Source organism: Oncorhynchus mykiss, chromosome 8 (genome assembly GCF_057628025.1).
Source record: "Oncorhynchus mykiss isolate SJ-2025 chromosome 8, ASM5762802v1, whole genome shotgun sequence".
In the NCBI taxonomy this organism is placed as follows: Eukaryota; Metazoa; Chordata; class Actinopteri; order Salmoniformes; family Salmonidae; genus Oncorhynchus; species Oncorhynchus mykiss.
Genome location: NC_143029.1, coordinates 45,162,481 through 45,177,310, shown reverse-complemented (window position 1 = coordinate 45,177,310; position 14,830 = coordinate 45,162,481). Strand labels below are relative to the sequence as shown.

The window sequence follows — 14,830 nt, the reverse complement described above, 5'->3', positions numbered from 1 at the left end:
TAAGTGTTTATGGACACCATACCTTACTGTGGGAGCAGATGGAGTAAGTGGTAATGGACAAAATACCTTACTGTGGGAGTAGATGGAGTAAGTGGTAATGGACACCATACCTTACTGTGGGAGTAGTTGGAGTAAGTTGTAATGGACACCATACCTTATTGTGGGAGTAGATGGAGTAAGTTGTAATGGACACCATACCTTATTGTAGGAGTAGATGGAGTAAGTGTTTATGGACACCATACCTTACTGCGTGCGTAGATGTAGTAAGTGTTTATGGACACCATACCTTACTGTTGGAGTAGATGGAGTAAGTGTTTATAGACACCATACCTTACTGTGTGCGTAGATGGAGTAAGTGTTTATGGACACCATACCTTACTGTGTGCGTAGATGGAGTAAGTGTTTATGGACACCATACCTTACTGTGTGCGTAGATGGAGTAAGTGTTTATGGACACCATACCTTACTGTGGGAGTAGATGGAGTAAGTGGTAATGGACAAAATACCTGACTGTGGGAGTAGATGGAGTAAGTGTTAATGGACACCATACCTTACTGTGGGAGTAGATGGAGTAAGTGGTAATGGACACCATACCTTACTGTGGGAGTAGATGGAGTAAGTGGTAATGGACACCATACCTTACTGTGTGCGTAGATGGAGTAAGTGTTTATGGACACCATACCTTACTGTGTGCGTAGATGGAGTAAGTGTTTATGGACACCATACCTTACTGTGGGAGCAGATGGAGTAAGTGGTAATGGACAAAATACCTTACTGTGGGAGTAGATGGAGTAAGTGGTAATGGACACCATACCTTACTGTGGGAGTAGTTGGAGTAAGTTGTAATGGACACCATACCTTATTGTGGGAGTAGATGGAGTAAGTGTTAATGGACACCATACCTTACTGTGGGAGTAGATGGAGTAAGTGTTTATGGACACCATACCTTACTGTGGGAGTAATGGAGTAAGTGTTTATGGACACCATACCTGACCGTGGGAGTATATGGAGTAAGTGTTTATGGACACCATACCTTACCGTGGGAGTATATGGAGTAAGTGTTTATGGACACTATACCTTACCGTGGGAGTAGATGGAGTAAGTGTTTATGGACACCATACCTTACTGTGGGAGTAGATGGAGTAAGTGGTAATGGACACCATGCCTTACTGTGAGAGTAGATGGAGTAAGTTGTAAAGGACACCATACCTGACTGTGGGAGTAGAGGGAGTAAGTGTTAATGGAAACCATGCCTTACTGTGGGAGTAGATGGAGTAAGTGGTAATGGACACCAGACCTTACTGTGGGAGTAGATGGAGTAAGTGGTAATGGACACCATACCTTACTGTGGGAGTAGATGGAGTAAGTGTTTATGGACACCATACCTTACTGTGGGAGTAATGGAGTAAGTGTTTATGGACACCATACCTGACCGTGGGAGTATATGGAGTAAGTGTTTATGGACACCATACCTTACCGTGGGAGAATATGGAGTAAGTGTTTATGGACACCATACCTTACCGTGGGAGTAGATGGAGTAAGTGGTAATGGACACCATACCTTATTGTGGGAGTAGATGGAGTAAGTGTTAATGGACACCATACCTTACTGTGGGAGTAGATGGAGTAAGTGTTAATGGACACCATACCTTACTGTGTGCGTAGATGGAGTAAGTGTTTATGGACACCATACCTGACCGTGGGAGTATATGGAGTAAGTGTTTATGGACACCATACCTTACCGTGGGAGTAGATGGAGTAAGTGTTTATGGACACCATACCTTACTGTGGGAGTAGATGGAGTAAGTGGTAATGGACACCATACCTTATTGTGGGAGTAGATGGAGTAAGTGTTATGGGCACCATACCTTACTGTGTGCGTAGATGGAGTAAGTGTTTATGGACACCATACCTTATCGTGGGAGTAGATGGAGTAAGTGTTTATAGACACCATACCTTACTGTGGGAGTAGATGGAGTAAGTGTTAATGGACACCATACCTTACTGTGGGAGTAGTTGGAGTAAGTGTTAATGGACACCATACCTTACTGTGGGAGTAGATGGAGTAAGTGTTCATAGACACCATACCTTACTGTGGGAGTAGATGGAGTAAGTGTTTATGGACACCATAGCTTACTGTGGGAGTAGATGGAGTAAGTGTTTATGGACACCATACGTTACTGTGGGAGTAGATGGAGTAAGTGTTAATGGACACCATACCTTACTGTGGGAGTAATGGAGTAAGTGTTTATGGACACTATACCTTGCTGTGTGAGTAATGGAGTAAGTGTTTATGGACACCATACCTTACCGTGGGAGAAGATGGAATAAGTGTTTATGGACACCATACCTTACTGTGGGAGTAGATGGAGTAAGTGTTTATGGACACCATACCTTACTGTGGGAGTAGATGGAGTAAGTGTTCATGACACCATACCTTACTGTGGGAGTAGATGGAATAAGTGTTCATGGACACCATACCCTACTGTAGGAGTAGATGGAGTAAGTGTTTATGGACACCATACCTTACTGCGTGCGTAGATGTAGTAAGTGTTTATGGACACCATACCTTACTGTTGGAGTAGATGGAGTAAGTGTTTATAGACACCATACCTTACTGTGTGCGTAGATGGAGTAAGTGTTTATGGACACCATACATTACTGTGTGCGTAGATGGAGTAAGTGTTTATGGACACCATACCTTACTGTGTGCGTAGATGGAGTAAGTGTTTATGGACACCATACCTTACCGAGTGAGTAATGGAGTAAGTGTTCATGGACACCATACCTTACTGTGGGAGCAGATGGAGTAAGTGGTAATGGACAAAATACCTTACTGTGGGAGTAGATGGAGTAAGTGGTAATGGACACCATACCTTACTGTGGGAGTAGATGGAGTACGTGTTTATGGACACCATACCTTACCGAGTGAGAAATGGAGTAAGTGTTTATGGACACCATACCTTACTGTGGGAGTAGATGGAGTAAGTGGTAATGGACACCATACCTGACTGTGGGAGTAGATGGAGTAAGTGTTAATGGACACCATGCCTTACTGTGGGAGTAGCTGGAGTAAGTGGTAATGGACACCATACCTTACTGTGTGCGTAGATGGAGTAAGTGGTAATGGACACCATACCTTACTGTGGGAGTAGATGGAGTAAGTGCTAATGGACACCATACCTTACTGTGGGAGTAGCTGGAGTAAGTGTTTATGGACACCATACCTTGCTGTGTGAGTAATGGAGTAAGTGTTAATGGACACCATACCTTACTGTGGGAGTAGATGGAGTAAGTGCTAATGGACACCATACCTTACTGTGGGAGTAGATGGAGTAAGTGTTTATGGATACCATACCTTACTGTGGGAGTAATGGAGTAAGTGTTTATGGACACCATACCTTGCTGTGTGAGTAATGGAGTAAGTGTTAATGGACACCATACCTTACTGTGGGAGTAGATGGAGTAAGTGTTTATGGACACCATACCTTACCGTGTGAGTAATGGAGTAAGTGTTTATGGACACCATACCTTACCGTGGGAGTAGATGGAATAAGTGTTTATGGACACCATACCTTACTGTGGGAGTAGATGGAGTAAAAGTTTATGGACACCATACCTTACTGTGGGAGTAGATGGAGTAAGTGTTCATGACACCATACCTTACTGTGGGAGTAGATGGAATAAGTGTTCATGGACAACATACCCTACTGTAGGAGTAGATGGAGTAAGTGTTTATGGACACCATACCTTACTGCGTGCGTAGATGTAGTAAGTGTTTATGGACACCATACCTTACTGTTGGAGTAGATGGAGTAAGTGTTTATAGACACCATACCTTACTGTGTGCGTAGATGGAGTAAGTGTTTATGGACACCATACCTTACTGTGTGCGTAGATGGAGTAAGTGTTTATGGACACCATACCTTACTGTGTGCGTAGATGGAGTAAGTGTTTATGGACACCATACCTTACTGTGGGAGTAGATGGAGTAAGTGGTAATGGACAAAATACCTGACTGTGGGAGTAGATGGAGTAAGTGTTAATGGACACCATACCTTACTGTGGGAGTAGATGGAGTAAGTGGTAATGGACACCATACCTTACTGTGGGAGTAGATGGAGTAAGTGGTAATGGACACCATACCTTACTGTGTGCGTAGATGGAGTAAGTGTTTATGGACACCATACCTTACTGTGTGCGTAGATGGAGTAAGTGTTTATGGACACCATACCTTACTGTGGGAGCAGATGGAGTAAGTGGTAATGGACAAAATACCTTACTGTGGGAGTAGATGGAGTAAGTGGTAATGGACACCATACCTTACTGTGGGAGTAGTTGGAGTAAGTTGTAATGGACACCATACCTTATTGTGGGAGTAGATGGAGTAAGTTGTAATGGACACCATACCTTATTGTAGGAGTAGATGGAGTAAGTGTTTATGGACACCATACCTTACTGCGTGCGTAGATGTAGTAAGTGTTTATGGACACCATACCTTACTGTTGGAGTAGATGGAGTAAGTGTTTATAGACACCATACCTTACTGTGTGCGTAGATGGAGTAAGTGTTTATGGACACCATACCTTACTGTGTGCGTAGATGGAGTAAGTGTTTATGGACACCATACCTTACTGTGTGCGTAGATGGAGTAAGTGTTTATGGACACCATACCTTACTGTGGGAGTAGATGGAGTAAGTGGTAATGGACAAAATACCTGACTGTGGGAGTAGATGGAGTAAGTGTTAATGGACACCATACCTTACTGTGGGAGTAGATGGAGTAAGTGGTAATGGACACCATACCTTACTGTGGGAGTAGATGGAGTAAGTGGTAATGGACACCATACCTTACTGTGTGCGTAGATGGAGTAAGTGTTTATGGACACCATACCTTACTGTGTGCGTAGATGGAGTAAGTGTTTATGGACACCATACCTTACTGTGGGAGCAGATGGAGTAAGTGGTAATGGACAAAATACCTTACTGTGGGAGTAGATGGAGTAAGTGGTAATGGACACCATACCTTACTGTGGGAGTAGTTGGAGTAAGTTGTAATGGACACCATACCTTATTGTGGGAGTAGATGGAGTAAGTGTTAATGGACACCATACCTTACTGTGGGAGTAGATGGAGTAAGTGTTTATGGACACCATACCTTACTGTGGGAGTAATGGAGTAAGTGTTTATGGACACCATACCTGACCGTGGGAGTATATGGAGTAAGTGTTTATGGACACCATACCTTACCGTGGGAGTATATGGAGTAAGTGTTTATGGACACTATACCTTACCGTGGGAGTAGATGGAGTAAGTGTTTATGGACACCATACCTTACTGTGGGAGTAGATGGAGTAAGTGGTAATGGACACCATGCCTTACTGTGAGAGTAGATGGAGTAAGTTGTAAAGGACACCATACCTGACTGTGGGAGTAGAGGGAGTAAGTGTTAATGGAAACCATGCCTTACTGTGGGAGTAGATGGAGTAAGTGGTAATGGACACCATACCTTACTGTGGGAGTAGATGGAGTAAGTGGTAATGGACACCATACCTTACTGTGGGAGTAGATGGAGTAAGTGTTTATGGACACCATACCTTACTGTGGGAGTAATGGAGTAAGTGTTTATGGACACCATACCTGACCGTGGGAGTATATGGAGTAAGTGTTTATGGACACCATACCTTACCGTGGGAGAATATGGAGTAAGTGTTTATGGACACCATACCTTACCGTGGGAGTAGATGGAGTAAGTGTTTATGGACACCATACTTTACTGTGGGAGTAGATGGAGTAAGTGGTAATGGACACCATGCCTTACTGTGAGAGTAGATGGAGTAAGTTGTAATGGACAAAATACCTGACTGTGGGAGTAGATGGAGTAAGTGTTAATGGACACCATACCTTACTGTGGGAGTAGATGGAGTAAGTGGTAATGGACACCATACCTTACTGTGGGAGTAGATGGAGTAAGTGGTAATGGACACCATACCTTACTGTGTGCGTAGATGGAGTAAGTGTTTATGGACACCATACCTTACTGTGTGCGTAGATGGAGTAAGTGTTTATGGACACCATACCTTACTGTGGGAGCAGATGGAGTAAGTGGTAATGGACAAAATACCTTACTGTGGGAGTAGATGGAGTAAGTGGTAATGGACACCATACCTTACTGTGGGAGTAGTTGGAGTAAGTTGTAATGGACACCATACCTTATTGTGGGAGTAGATGGAGTAAGTGTTAATGGACACCATACCTTACTGTGGGAGTAGATGGAGTAAGTGTTTATGGACACCATACCTTACTGTGGGAGTAATGGAGTAAGTGTTTATGGACACCATACCTGACCGTGGGAGTATATGGAGTAAGTGTTTATGGACACCATACCTTACCGTGGGAGTATATGGAGTAAGTGTTTATGGACACTATACCTTACCGTGGGAGTAGATGGAGTAAGTGTTTATGGACACCATACCTTACTGTGGGAGTAGATGGAGTAAGTGGTAATGGACACCATGCCTTACTGTGAGAGTAGATGGAGTAAGTTGTAAAGGACACCATACCTGACTGTGGGAGTAGAGGGAGTAAGTGTTAATGGAAACCATGCCTTACTGTGGGAGTAGATGGAGTAAGTGGTAATGGACACCATACCTTACTGTGGGAGTAGATGGAGTAAGTGGTAATGGACACCATACCTTACTGTGGGAGTAGATGGAGTAAGTGTTTATGGACACCATACCTTACTGTGGGAGTAATGGAGTAAGTGTTTATGGACACCATACCTGACCGTGGGAGTATATGGAGTAAGTGTTTATGGACACCATACCTTACCGTGGGAGAATATGGAGTAAGTGTTTATGGACACCATACCTTACCGTGGGAGTAGATGGAGTAAGTGTTTATGGACACCATACTTTACTGTGGGAGTAGATGGAGTAAGTGGTAATGGACACCATGCCTTACTGTGAGAGTAGATGGAGTAAGTTGTAATGGACACCATACCTGACTGTGGGAGTAGAGGGAGTAAGTGTTAATGGAAACCATGCCTTACTGTGGGAGTAGATGGAGTAAGTGGTAATGGACACCATACCTTACTGTGGGAGTAGATGGAGTAAGTGGTAATGGACACCATACCTTACTGTGGGAGTAGATGGAGTAAGTGGTAATGGACACCATACCTTATTGTGGGAGTAGATGGAGTAAGTGTTAATGGACACCATACCTTACTGTGGGAGTAGATGGAGTAAGTGTTAATGGACACCATACCTTACTGTGTGCGTAGATGGAGTAAGTGTTTATGGACACCATACCTTACCGTGGGAGTAGCTGGAGTAAGTGGTAATGGACACCATACCTTACTGTGGGAGTAGATGGAGTAAGTGCTAATGGACACCATACCTTACTGTGGGAGTAGATGGAGTAAGTGGTAATGGACACCATACCTTATTGTGGGAGTAGATGGAGTAAGTGTTAATGGACACCATACCTTACTGTGGGAGTAGATGGAGTAAGTGTTTATGGACACCATACCTTGCTGTGTGAGTAATGGAGTAACTGTTAATGGACACCATACCTTACTGTGGGAGTAGATGGAGTAAGTGCTAATGGACACCATACCTTACTGTGGGAGTAGATGGAGTAAGTGTTTATGGATACCATACCTTACTGTGGGAGTAATGGAGTAAGTGTTTATGGACACCATACCTTGCTGTGTGAGTAATGGAGTAAGTGTTAATGGACACCATACCTTACTGTGGGAGTAGATGGAGTAAGTGTTTATGGACACCATACCTTACCGTGTGAGTAATGGAGTAAGTGTTTATGGACACCATACCTTACCGTGGGAGTAGATGGAATAAGTGTTTATGGACACCATACCTTACTGTGGGAGTAGATGGAGTAAAAGTTTATGGACACCATACCTTACTGTGGGAGTAGATGGAGTAAGTGTTCATGACACCATACCTTACTGTGGGAGTAGATGGAATAAGTGTTCATGGACACCATACCCTACTGTAGGAGTAGATGGAGTAAGTGTTTATGGACACCATACCTTACTGCGTGCGTAGATGTAGTAAGTGTTTATGGACACCATACCTTACTGTTGGAGTAGATGGAGTAAGTGTTTATAGACACCATACCTTACTGTGTGCGTAGATGGAGTAAGTGTTTATGGACACCATACCTTACTGTGTGCGTAGATGGAGTAAGTGTTTATGGACACCATACCTTACTGTGTGCGTAGATGGAGTAAGTGTTTATGGACACCATACCTTACTGTGGGAGTAGATGGAGTAAGTGGTAATGGACAAAATACCTGACTGTGGGAGTAGATGGAGTAAGTGTTAATGGACACCATACCTTACTGTGGGAGTAGATGGAGTAAGTGGTAATGGACACCATACCTTACTGTGGGAGTAGATGGAGTAAGTGGTAATGGACACCATACCTTACTGTGTGCGTAGATGGAGTAAGTGTTTATGGACACCATACCTTACTGTGTGCGTAGATGGAGTAAGTGTTTATGGACACCATACCTTACTGTGGGAGCAGATGGAGTAAGTGGTAATGGACAAAATACCTTACTGTGGGAGTAGATGGAGTAAGTGGTAATGGACACCATACCTTACTGTGGGAGTAGTTGGAGTAAGTTGTAATGGACACCATACCTTATTGTGGGAGTAGATGGAGTAAGTGTTAATGGACACCATACCTTACTGTGGGAGTAGATGGAGTAAGTGTTTATGGACACCATACCTTACTGTGGGAGTAATGGAGTAAGTGTTTATGGACACCATACCTGACCGTGGGAGTATATGGAGTAAGTGTTTATGGACACCATACCTTACCGTGGGAGTATATGGAGTAAGTGTTTATGGACACCATACCTTACCGTGGGAGTAGATGGAGTAAGTGTTTATGGACACCATACCTTACTGTGGGAGTAGATGGAGTAAGTGGTAATGGACACCATGCCTTACTGTGAGAGTAGATGGAGTAAGTTGTAAAGGACACCATACCTGACTGTGGGAGTAGAGGGAGTAAGTGTTAATGGAAACCATGCCTTACTGTGGGAGTAGATGGAGTAAGTGGTAATGGACACCATACCTTACTGTGGGAGTAGATGGAGTAAGTGGTAATGGACACCATACCTTACTGTGGGAGTAGATGGAGTAAGTGTTTATGGACACCATACCTTACTGTGGGAGTAATGGAGTAAGTGTTTATGGACACCATACCTGACCGTGGGAGTATATGGAGTAAGTGTTTATGGACACCATACCTTACCGTGGGAGTATATGGAGTAAGTGTTTATGGACACCATACCTTACCGTGGGAGTAGATGGAGTAAGTGTTTATGGACACCATACTTTACTGTGGGAGTAGATGGAGTAAGTGGTAATGGACACCATGCCTTACTGTGAGAGTAGATGGAGTAAGTTGTAATGGACACCATACCTGACTGTGGGAGTAGAGGGAGTAAGTGTTAATGGAAACCATGTCTTACTGTGGGAGTAGATGGAGTAAGTGGTAATGGACACCATACCTTACTGTGGGAGTAGATGGAGTAAGTGGTAATGGACACCATACCTTACTGTGGGAGTAGATGGAGTAAGTGGTAATGGACACCATACCTTATTGTGGGAGTAGATGGAGTAAGTGTTAATGGACACCATACCTTACTGTGGGAGTAGATGGAGTAAGTGTTAATGGACACCATACCTTACTGTGTGCGTAGATGGAGTAAGTGTTTATGGACACCATACCTTACCGTGGGAGTAGCTGGAGTAAGTGGTAATGGACACCATACCTTACCGTGGGAGTAGCTGGAGTAAGTGGTAATGGACACCATACCTTACTGTGGGAGTAGATGGAGTAAGTGGTAATGGACACCATACCTTACTGTGGGAGTAGATGGAGTAAGTGGTAATGGACACCATACCTTACTGTGGGAGTAGATGGAGTAAGTGGTAATGGACACCATACCTTACTGTGTGCGTAGATGGAGTAAGTGTTTATGGACACCATACCTTATTGTGTGCGTAGATGGAGTAAGTGTTTATGGACACCATACCTTACTGTGGGAGCAGATGGAGTAAGTGGTAATGGACAAAATACCTTACTGTGGGAGTAGATGGAGTAAGTGGTAATGGACACCATACCTTACTGTGGGAGTAGTTGGAGTAAGTTGTAATGGACACCATACCTTATTGTGGGAGTAGATGGAGTAAGTGTTAATGGACACCATACCTTACTGTGGGAGTAGATGGAGTAAGTGTTTATGGACACCATACCTTACTGTGGGAGTAATGGAGTAAGTGTTTATGGACACCATACCTGACCGTGGGAGTATATGGAGTAAGTGTTTATGGACACCATACCTTACCGTGGGAGTATATGGAGTAAGTGTTTATGGACACCATACCTTACCGTGGGAGTAGATGGAGTAAGTGTTTATGGACACCATACCTTACTGTGGGAGTAGATGGAGTAAGTGGTAATGGACACCATGCCTTACTGTGAGAGTAGATGGAGTAAGTTGTAAAGGACACCATACCTGACTGTGGGAGTAGAGGGAGTAAGTGTTAATGGAAACCATGCCTTACTGTGGGAGTAGATGGAGTAAGTGGTAATGGACACCATACCTTACTGTGGGAGTAGATGGAGTAAGTGGTAATGGACACCATACCTTACTGTGGGAGTAGATGGAGTAAGTGTTTATGGACACCATACCTTACTGTGGGAGTAATGGAGTAAGTGTTTATGGACACCATACCTGACCGTGGGAGTATATGGAGTAAGTGTTTATGGACACCATACCTTACCGTGGGAGTATATGGAGTAAGTGTTTATGGACACCATACCTTACCGTGGGAGTAGATGGAGTAAGTGTTTATGGACACCATACTTTACTGTGGGAGTAGATGGAGTAAGTGGTAATGGACACCATGCCTTACTGTGAGAGTAGATGGAGTAAGTTGTAATGGACACCATACCTGACTGTGGGAGTAGAGGGAGTAAGTGTTAATGGAAACCATGTCTTACTGTGGGAGTAGATGGAGTAAGTGGTAATGGACACCATACCTTACTGTGGGAGTAGATGGAGTAAGTGGTAATGGACACCATACCTTACTGTGGGAGTAGATGGAGTAAGTGGTAATGGACACCATACCTTATTGTGGGAGTAGATGGAGTAAGTGTTAATGGACACCATACCTTACTGTGGGAGTAGATGGAGTAAGTGTTAATGGACACCATACCTTACTGTGTGCGTAGATGGAGTAAGTGTTTATGGACACCATACCTTACCGTGGGAGTAGCTGGAGTAAGTGGTAATGGACACCATACCTTACCGTGGGAGTAGCTGGAGTAAGTGGTAATGGACACCATACCTTACTGTGGGAGTAGATGGAGTAAGTGGTAATGGACACCATACCTTACTGTGGGAGTAGATGGAGTAAGTGGTAATGGACACCATACCTTATTGTGGGAGTAGATGGAGTAAGTGTTAATGGACACCATACCTTACTGTGGGAGTAGATGGAGTAAGTGTTTATGGACACCATACCTTGCTGTGTGAGTAATGGAGTAACTGTTAATGGACACCATACCTTACTGTGGGAGTAGATGGAGTAAGTGCTAATGGACACCATACCTTACTGTGGGAGTAGATGGAGTAAGTGTTTATGGATACCATACCTTACTGTGGGAGTAATGGAGTAAGTGTTTATGGACACCATACCTTGCTGTGTGAGTAATGGAGTAAGTGTTAATGGACACCATACCTTACTGTGGGAGTAGATGGAGTAAAAGTTTATGGACACCATACCTTACTGTGGGAGTAGATGGAGTAAGTGTTCATGACACCATACCTTACTGTGGGAGTAGATGGAATAAGTGTTCATGGACACCATACCCTACTGTAGGAGTAGATGGAGTAAGTGTTTATGGACACCATACCTTACTGCGTGCGTAGATGTAGTAAGTGTTTATGGACACCATACCTTACTGTTGGAGTAGATGGAGTAAGTGTTTATAGACACCATACCTTACTGTGTGCGTAGATGGAGTAAGTGTTTATGGACACCATACCTTACTGTGTGCGTAGATGGAGTAAGTGTTTATGGACACCATACCTTACTGTGTGCGTAGATGGAGTAAGTGTTTATGGACACCATACCTTACTGTGGGAGTAGATGGAGTAAGTGGTAATGGACAAAATACCTGACTGTGGGAGTAGATGGAGTAAGTGTTAATGGACACCATACCTTACTGTGGGAGTAGATGGAGTAAGTGGTAATGGACACCATACCTTACTGTGGGAGTAGATGGAGTAAGTGGTAATGGACACCATACCTTACTGTGTGCGTAGATGGAGTAAGTGTTTATGGACACCATACCTTACTGTGTGCGTAGATGGAGTAAGTGTTTATGGACACCATACCTTACTGTGGGAGCAGATGGAGTAAGTGGTAATGGACAAAATACCTTACTGTGGGAGTAGATGGAGTAAGTGGTAATGGACACCATACCTTACTGTGGGAGTAGTTGGAGTAAGTTGTAATGGACACCATACCTTATTGTGGGAGTAGATGGAGTAAGTGTTAATGGACACCATACCTTACTGTGGGAGTAGATGGAGTAAGTGTTTATGGACACCATACCTTACTGTGGGAGTAATGGAGTAAGTGTTTATGGACACCATACCTGACCGTGGGAGTATATGGAGTAAGTGTTTATGGACACCATACCTTACCGTGGGAGTATATGGAGTAAGTGTTTATGGACACCATACCTTACCGTGGGAGTAGATGGAGTAAGTGTTTATGGACACCATACCTTACTGTGGGAGTAGATGGAGTAAGTGGTAATAGACACCATACCTTATTGTGGGAGTAGATGGAGTAAGTGTTAATGGACACCATTCCTTACTGTGGGAGTAGATGGAGTAAGTGTTAATGGACACCATGCCTTACTGTGGGAGTAGATGGAGTAAGTGGTAATGGACACCATACCTGACTGTGGGAGTAGATGGAGTAAGTGTTAATGGACACCAAGCCTTACTGTGGGAGTAGCTGGAGTAAGTGGTAATGGACACCATACCTTACTGTGGGAGTAGATGGGAGTAAGTGGTAATGGACACCATACCTTACTGTGGGAGTAGATGGAGTAAGTGTTAATGGACACCATACCTTACTGTGGGAGTAGATGGAGTAAGTGTTAATGGACACCATACCTTACTGTGTGCGTAGATGGAGTAAGTGTTTATGGACACCATACCTGACCGTGGGAGTATATGGAGTAAGTGTTTATGGACACCATACCTTACCGTGGGAGTAGATGGAGTAAGTGTTTATGGACACCATACCTTATCGTGGGAGTAGATGGATTAAGTGGTAATGGACACCATACCTTATTGTGGGAGTAGATGGAGTAAGTGTTAATGGACACCATGCCTTACTGTGAGAGTAGATGGAGTAAGTTGTAATGGACACCATACCTGACTGTGGGAGTAGAGGGAGTAAGTGTTAATGGACACCATGCCTTACTGTGGGAGTAGATGGAGTAAGTGGTAATGGACACCATACCTTACTGTGGGAGTGGATGGAGTAAGTGGTAAGGACACCATACCTTACTGTGGGAGTAGATGGAGTAAGTGGTAATGGACACCATACCTTATTGTGGGAGTAGATGTAGTAAGTGGTAATGGACACCATACCTTACTGTGGGAGTAATGGAGTAAGTGTTTATGGACACCATACCTGACCGTGGGAGTAGATGGAGTAAGTGTTTATGGACACCATACCTTACCGTGGGAGTATATGGAGTAAGTGTTTATGGACACCATACCTTACCGTGGGAGTAGCTGGAGTAAGTGGTAATGGACACCATACCTTACTGTGGGAGTAGATGGAGTAAGTGGTAATGGACACCATACCTTACTGTGGGAGTAGATGGAGTAAGTGGTAATGGACACCATACCTTATTGTGGGAGTAGATGGAGTAAGTGTTAATGGACACCATACCTTACTGTGGGAGTAGATGGAGTAAGTGTTAATGGACACCATACCTTACTGTGTGCGTAGATGGAGTAAGTGTTTATGGACACCATACCTTACTGTGTGCGTAGATGGAGTAAGTGTTTATGGACACCATACCTTACTGTGGGAGTAATGGAGTAAGTGTTTATGGACACCATACCTGACCGTGGGAGTATATGGAGTAAGTGTTTATGGACACCATACCTTACCGTGGGAGTAGATGGAGTAAGTGTTTATGGACACCATACCTTACTGTGGGAGTAGATGGAGTAAGTGTTAATGGACACCATACCTTACTGTGTGCGTAGATGGAGTAAGTGTTTATGGACACCATACCTTACTGTGGGAGTAGATGGAGTAAGTGTTAATGGACACCATACCTTACTGTGGGAGTAGATGGAGTAAGTGTTTATGAACACCATACCTTACTGTGTGCGTAAGTGTTTATGGACACCATACCTTACTGTGTGCATAGATGGCTGAGCCCAGTAGTTTCCAGGTGCCTCCACGGCGGTCCATGCGGAGCATGCGCAGAATCTGCAGGAAGCGCAGACTGCGCAGGGACGTGGCAAGCACATTGCCTTGGTTACGCACAGCAACCACCGGAACCGAGGCAATCAGCACAAAAATATCTACCAGAGAGAAAATGAAAAGACAAAACATCCCAAATTAGATTCAATTCATAAACCAATTGTCAATTTGTATAACATAGGGAAGGTTTCCCAGACACAGATTAAGCCTAGTGGAGAATCTCTATTGAACATGATTTTTGGTCTAGAACTAGGCTTA

General features: G+C 43.8%; 1 protein-coding gene across 1 annotated transcript in view; it reads right to left on the bottom strand.

Annotated features, from left to right (window-relative positions):
* Positions 1–14,830, bottom strand: part of kcnq3 (potassium voltage-gated channel subfamily Q member 3) — a 161,400-nt gene that overhangs the window by 49,301 nt on the left and 97,269 nt on the right. The window contains exon 5 of the mRNA XM_090243467.1: positions 14,501–14,673. Within this exon, the coding sequence (XP_090099593.1) occupies positions 14,501–14,673 (173 nt within the window). The remainder of the gene's footprint in view (positions 1–14,500; positions 14,674–14,830) is intronic.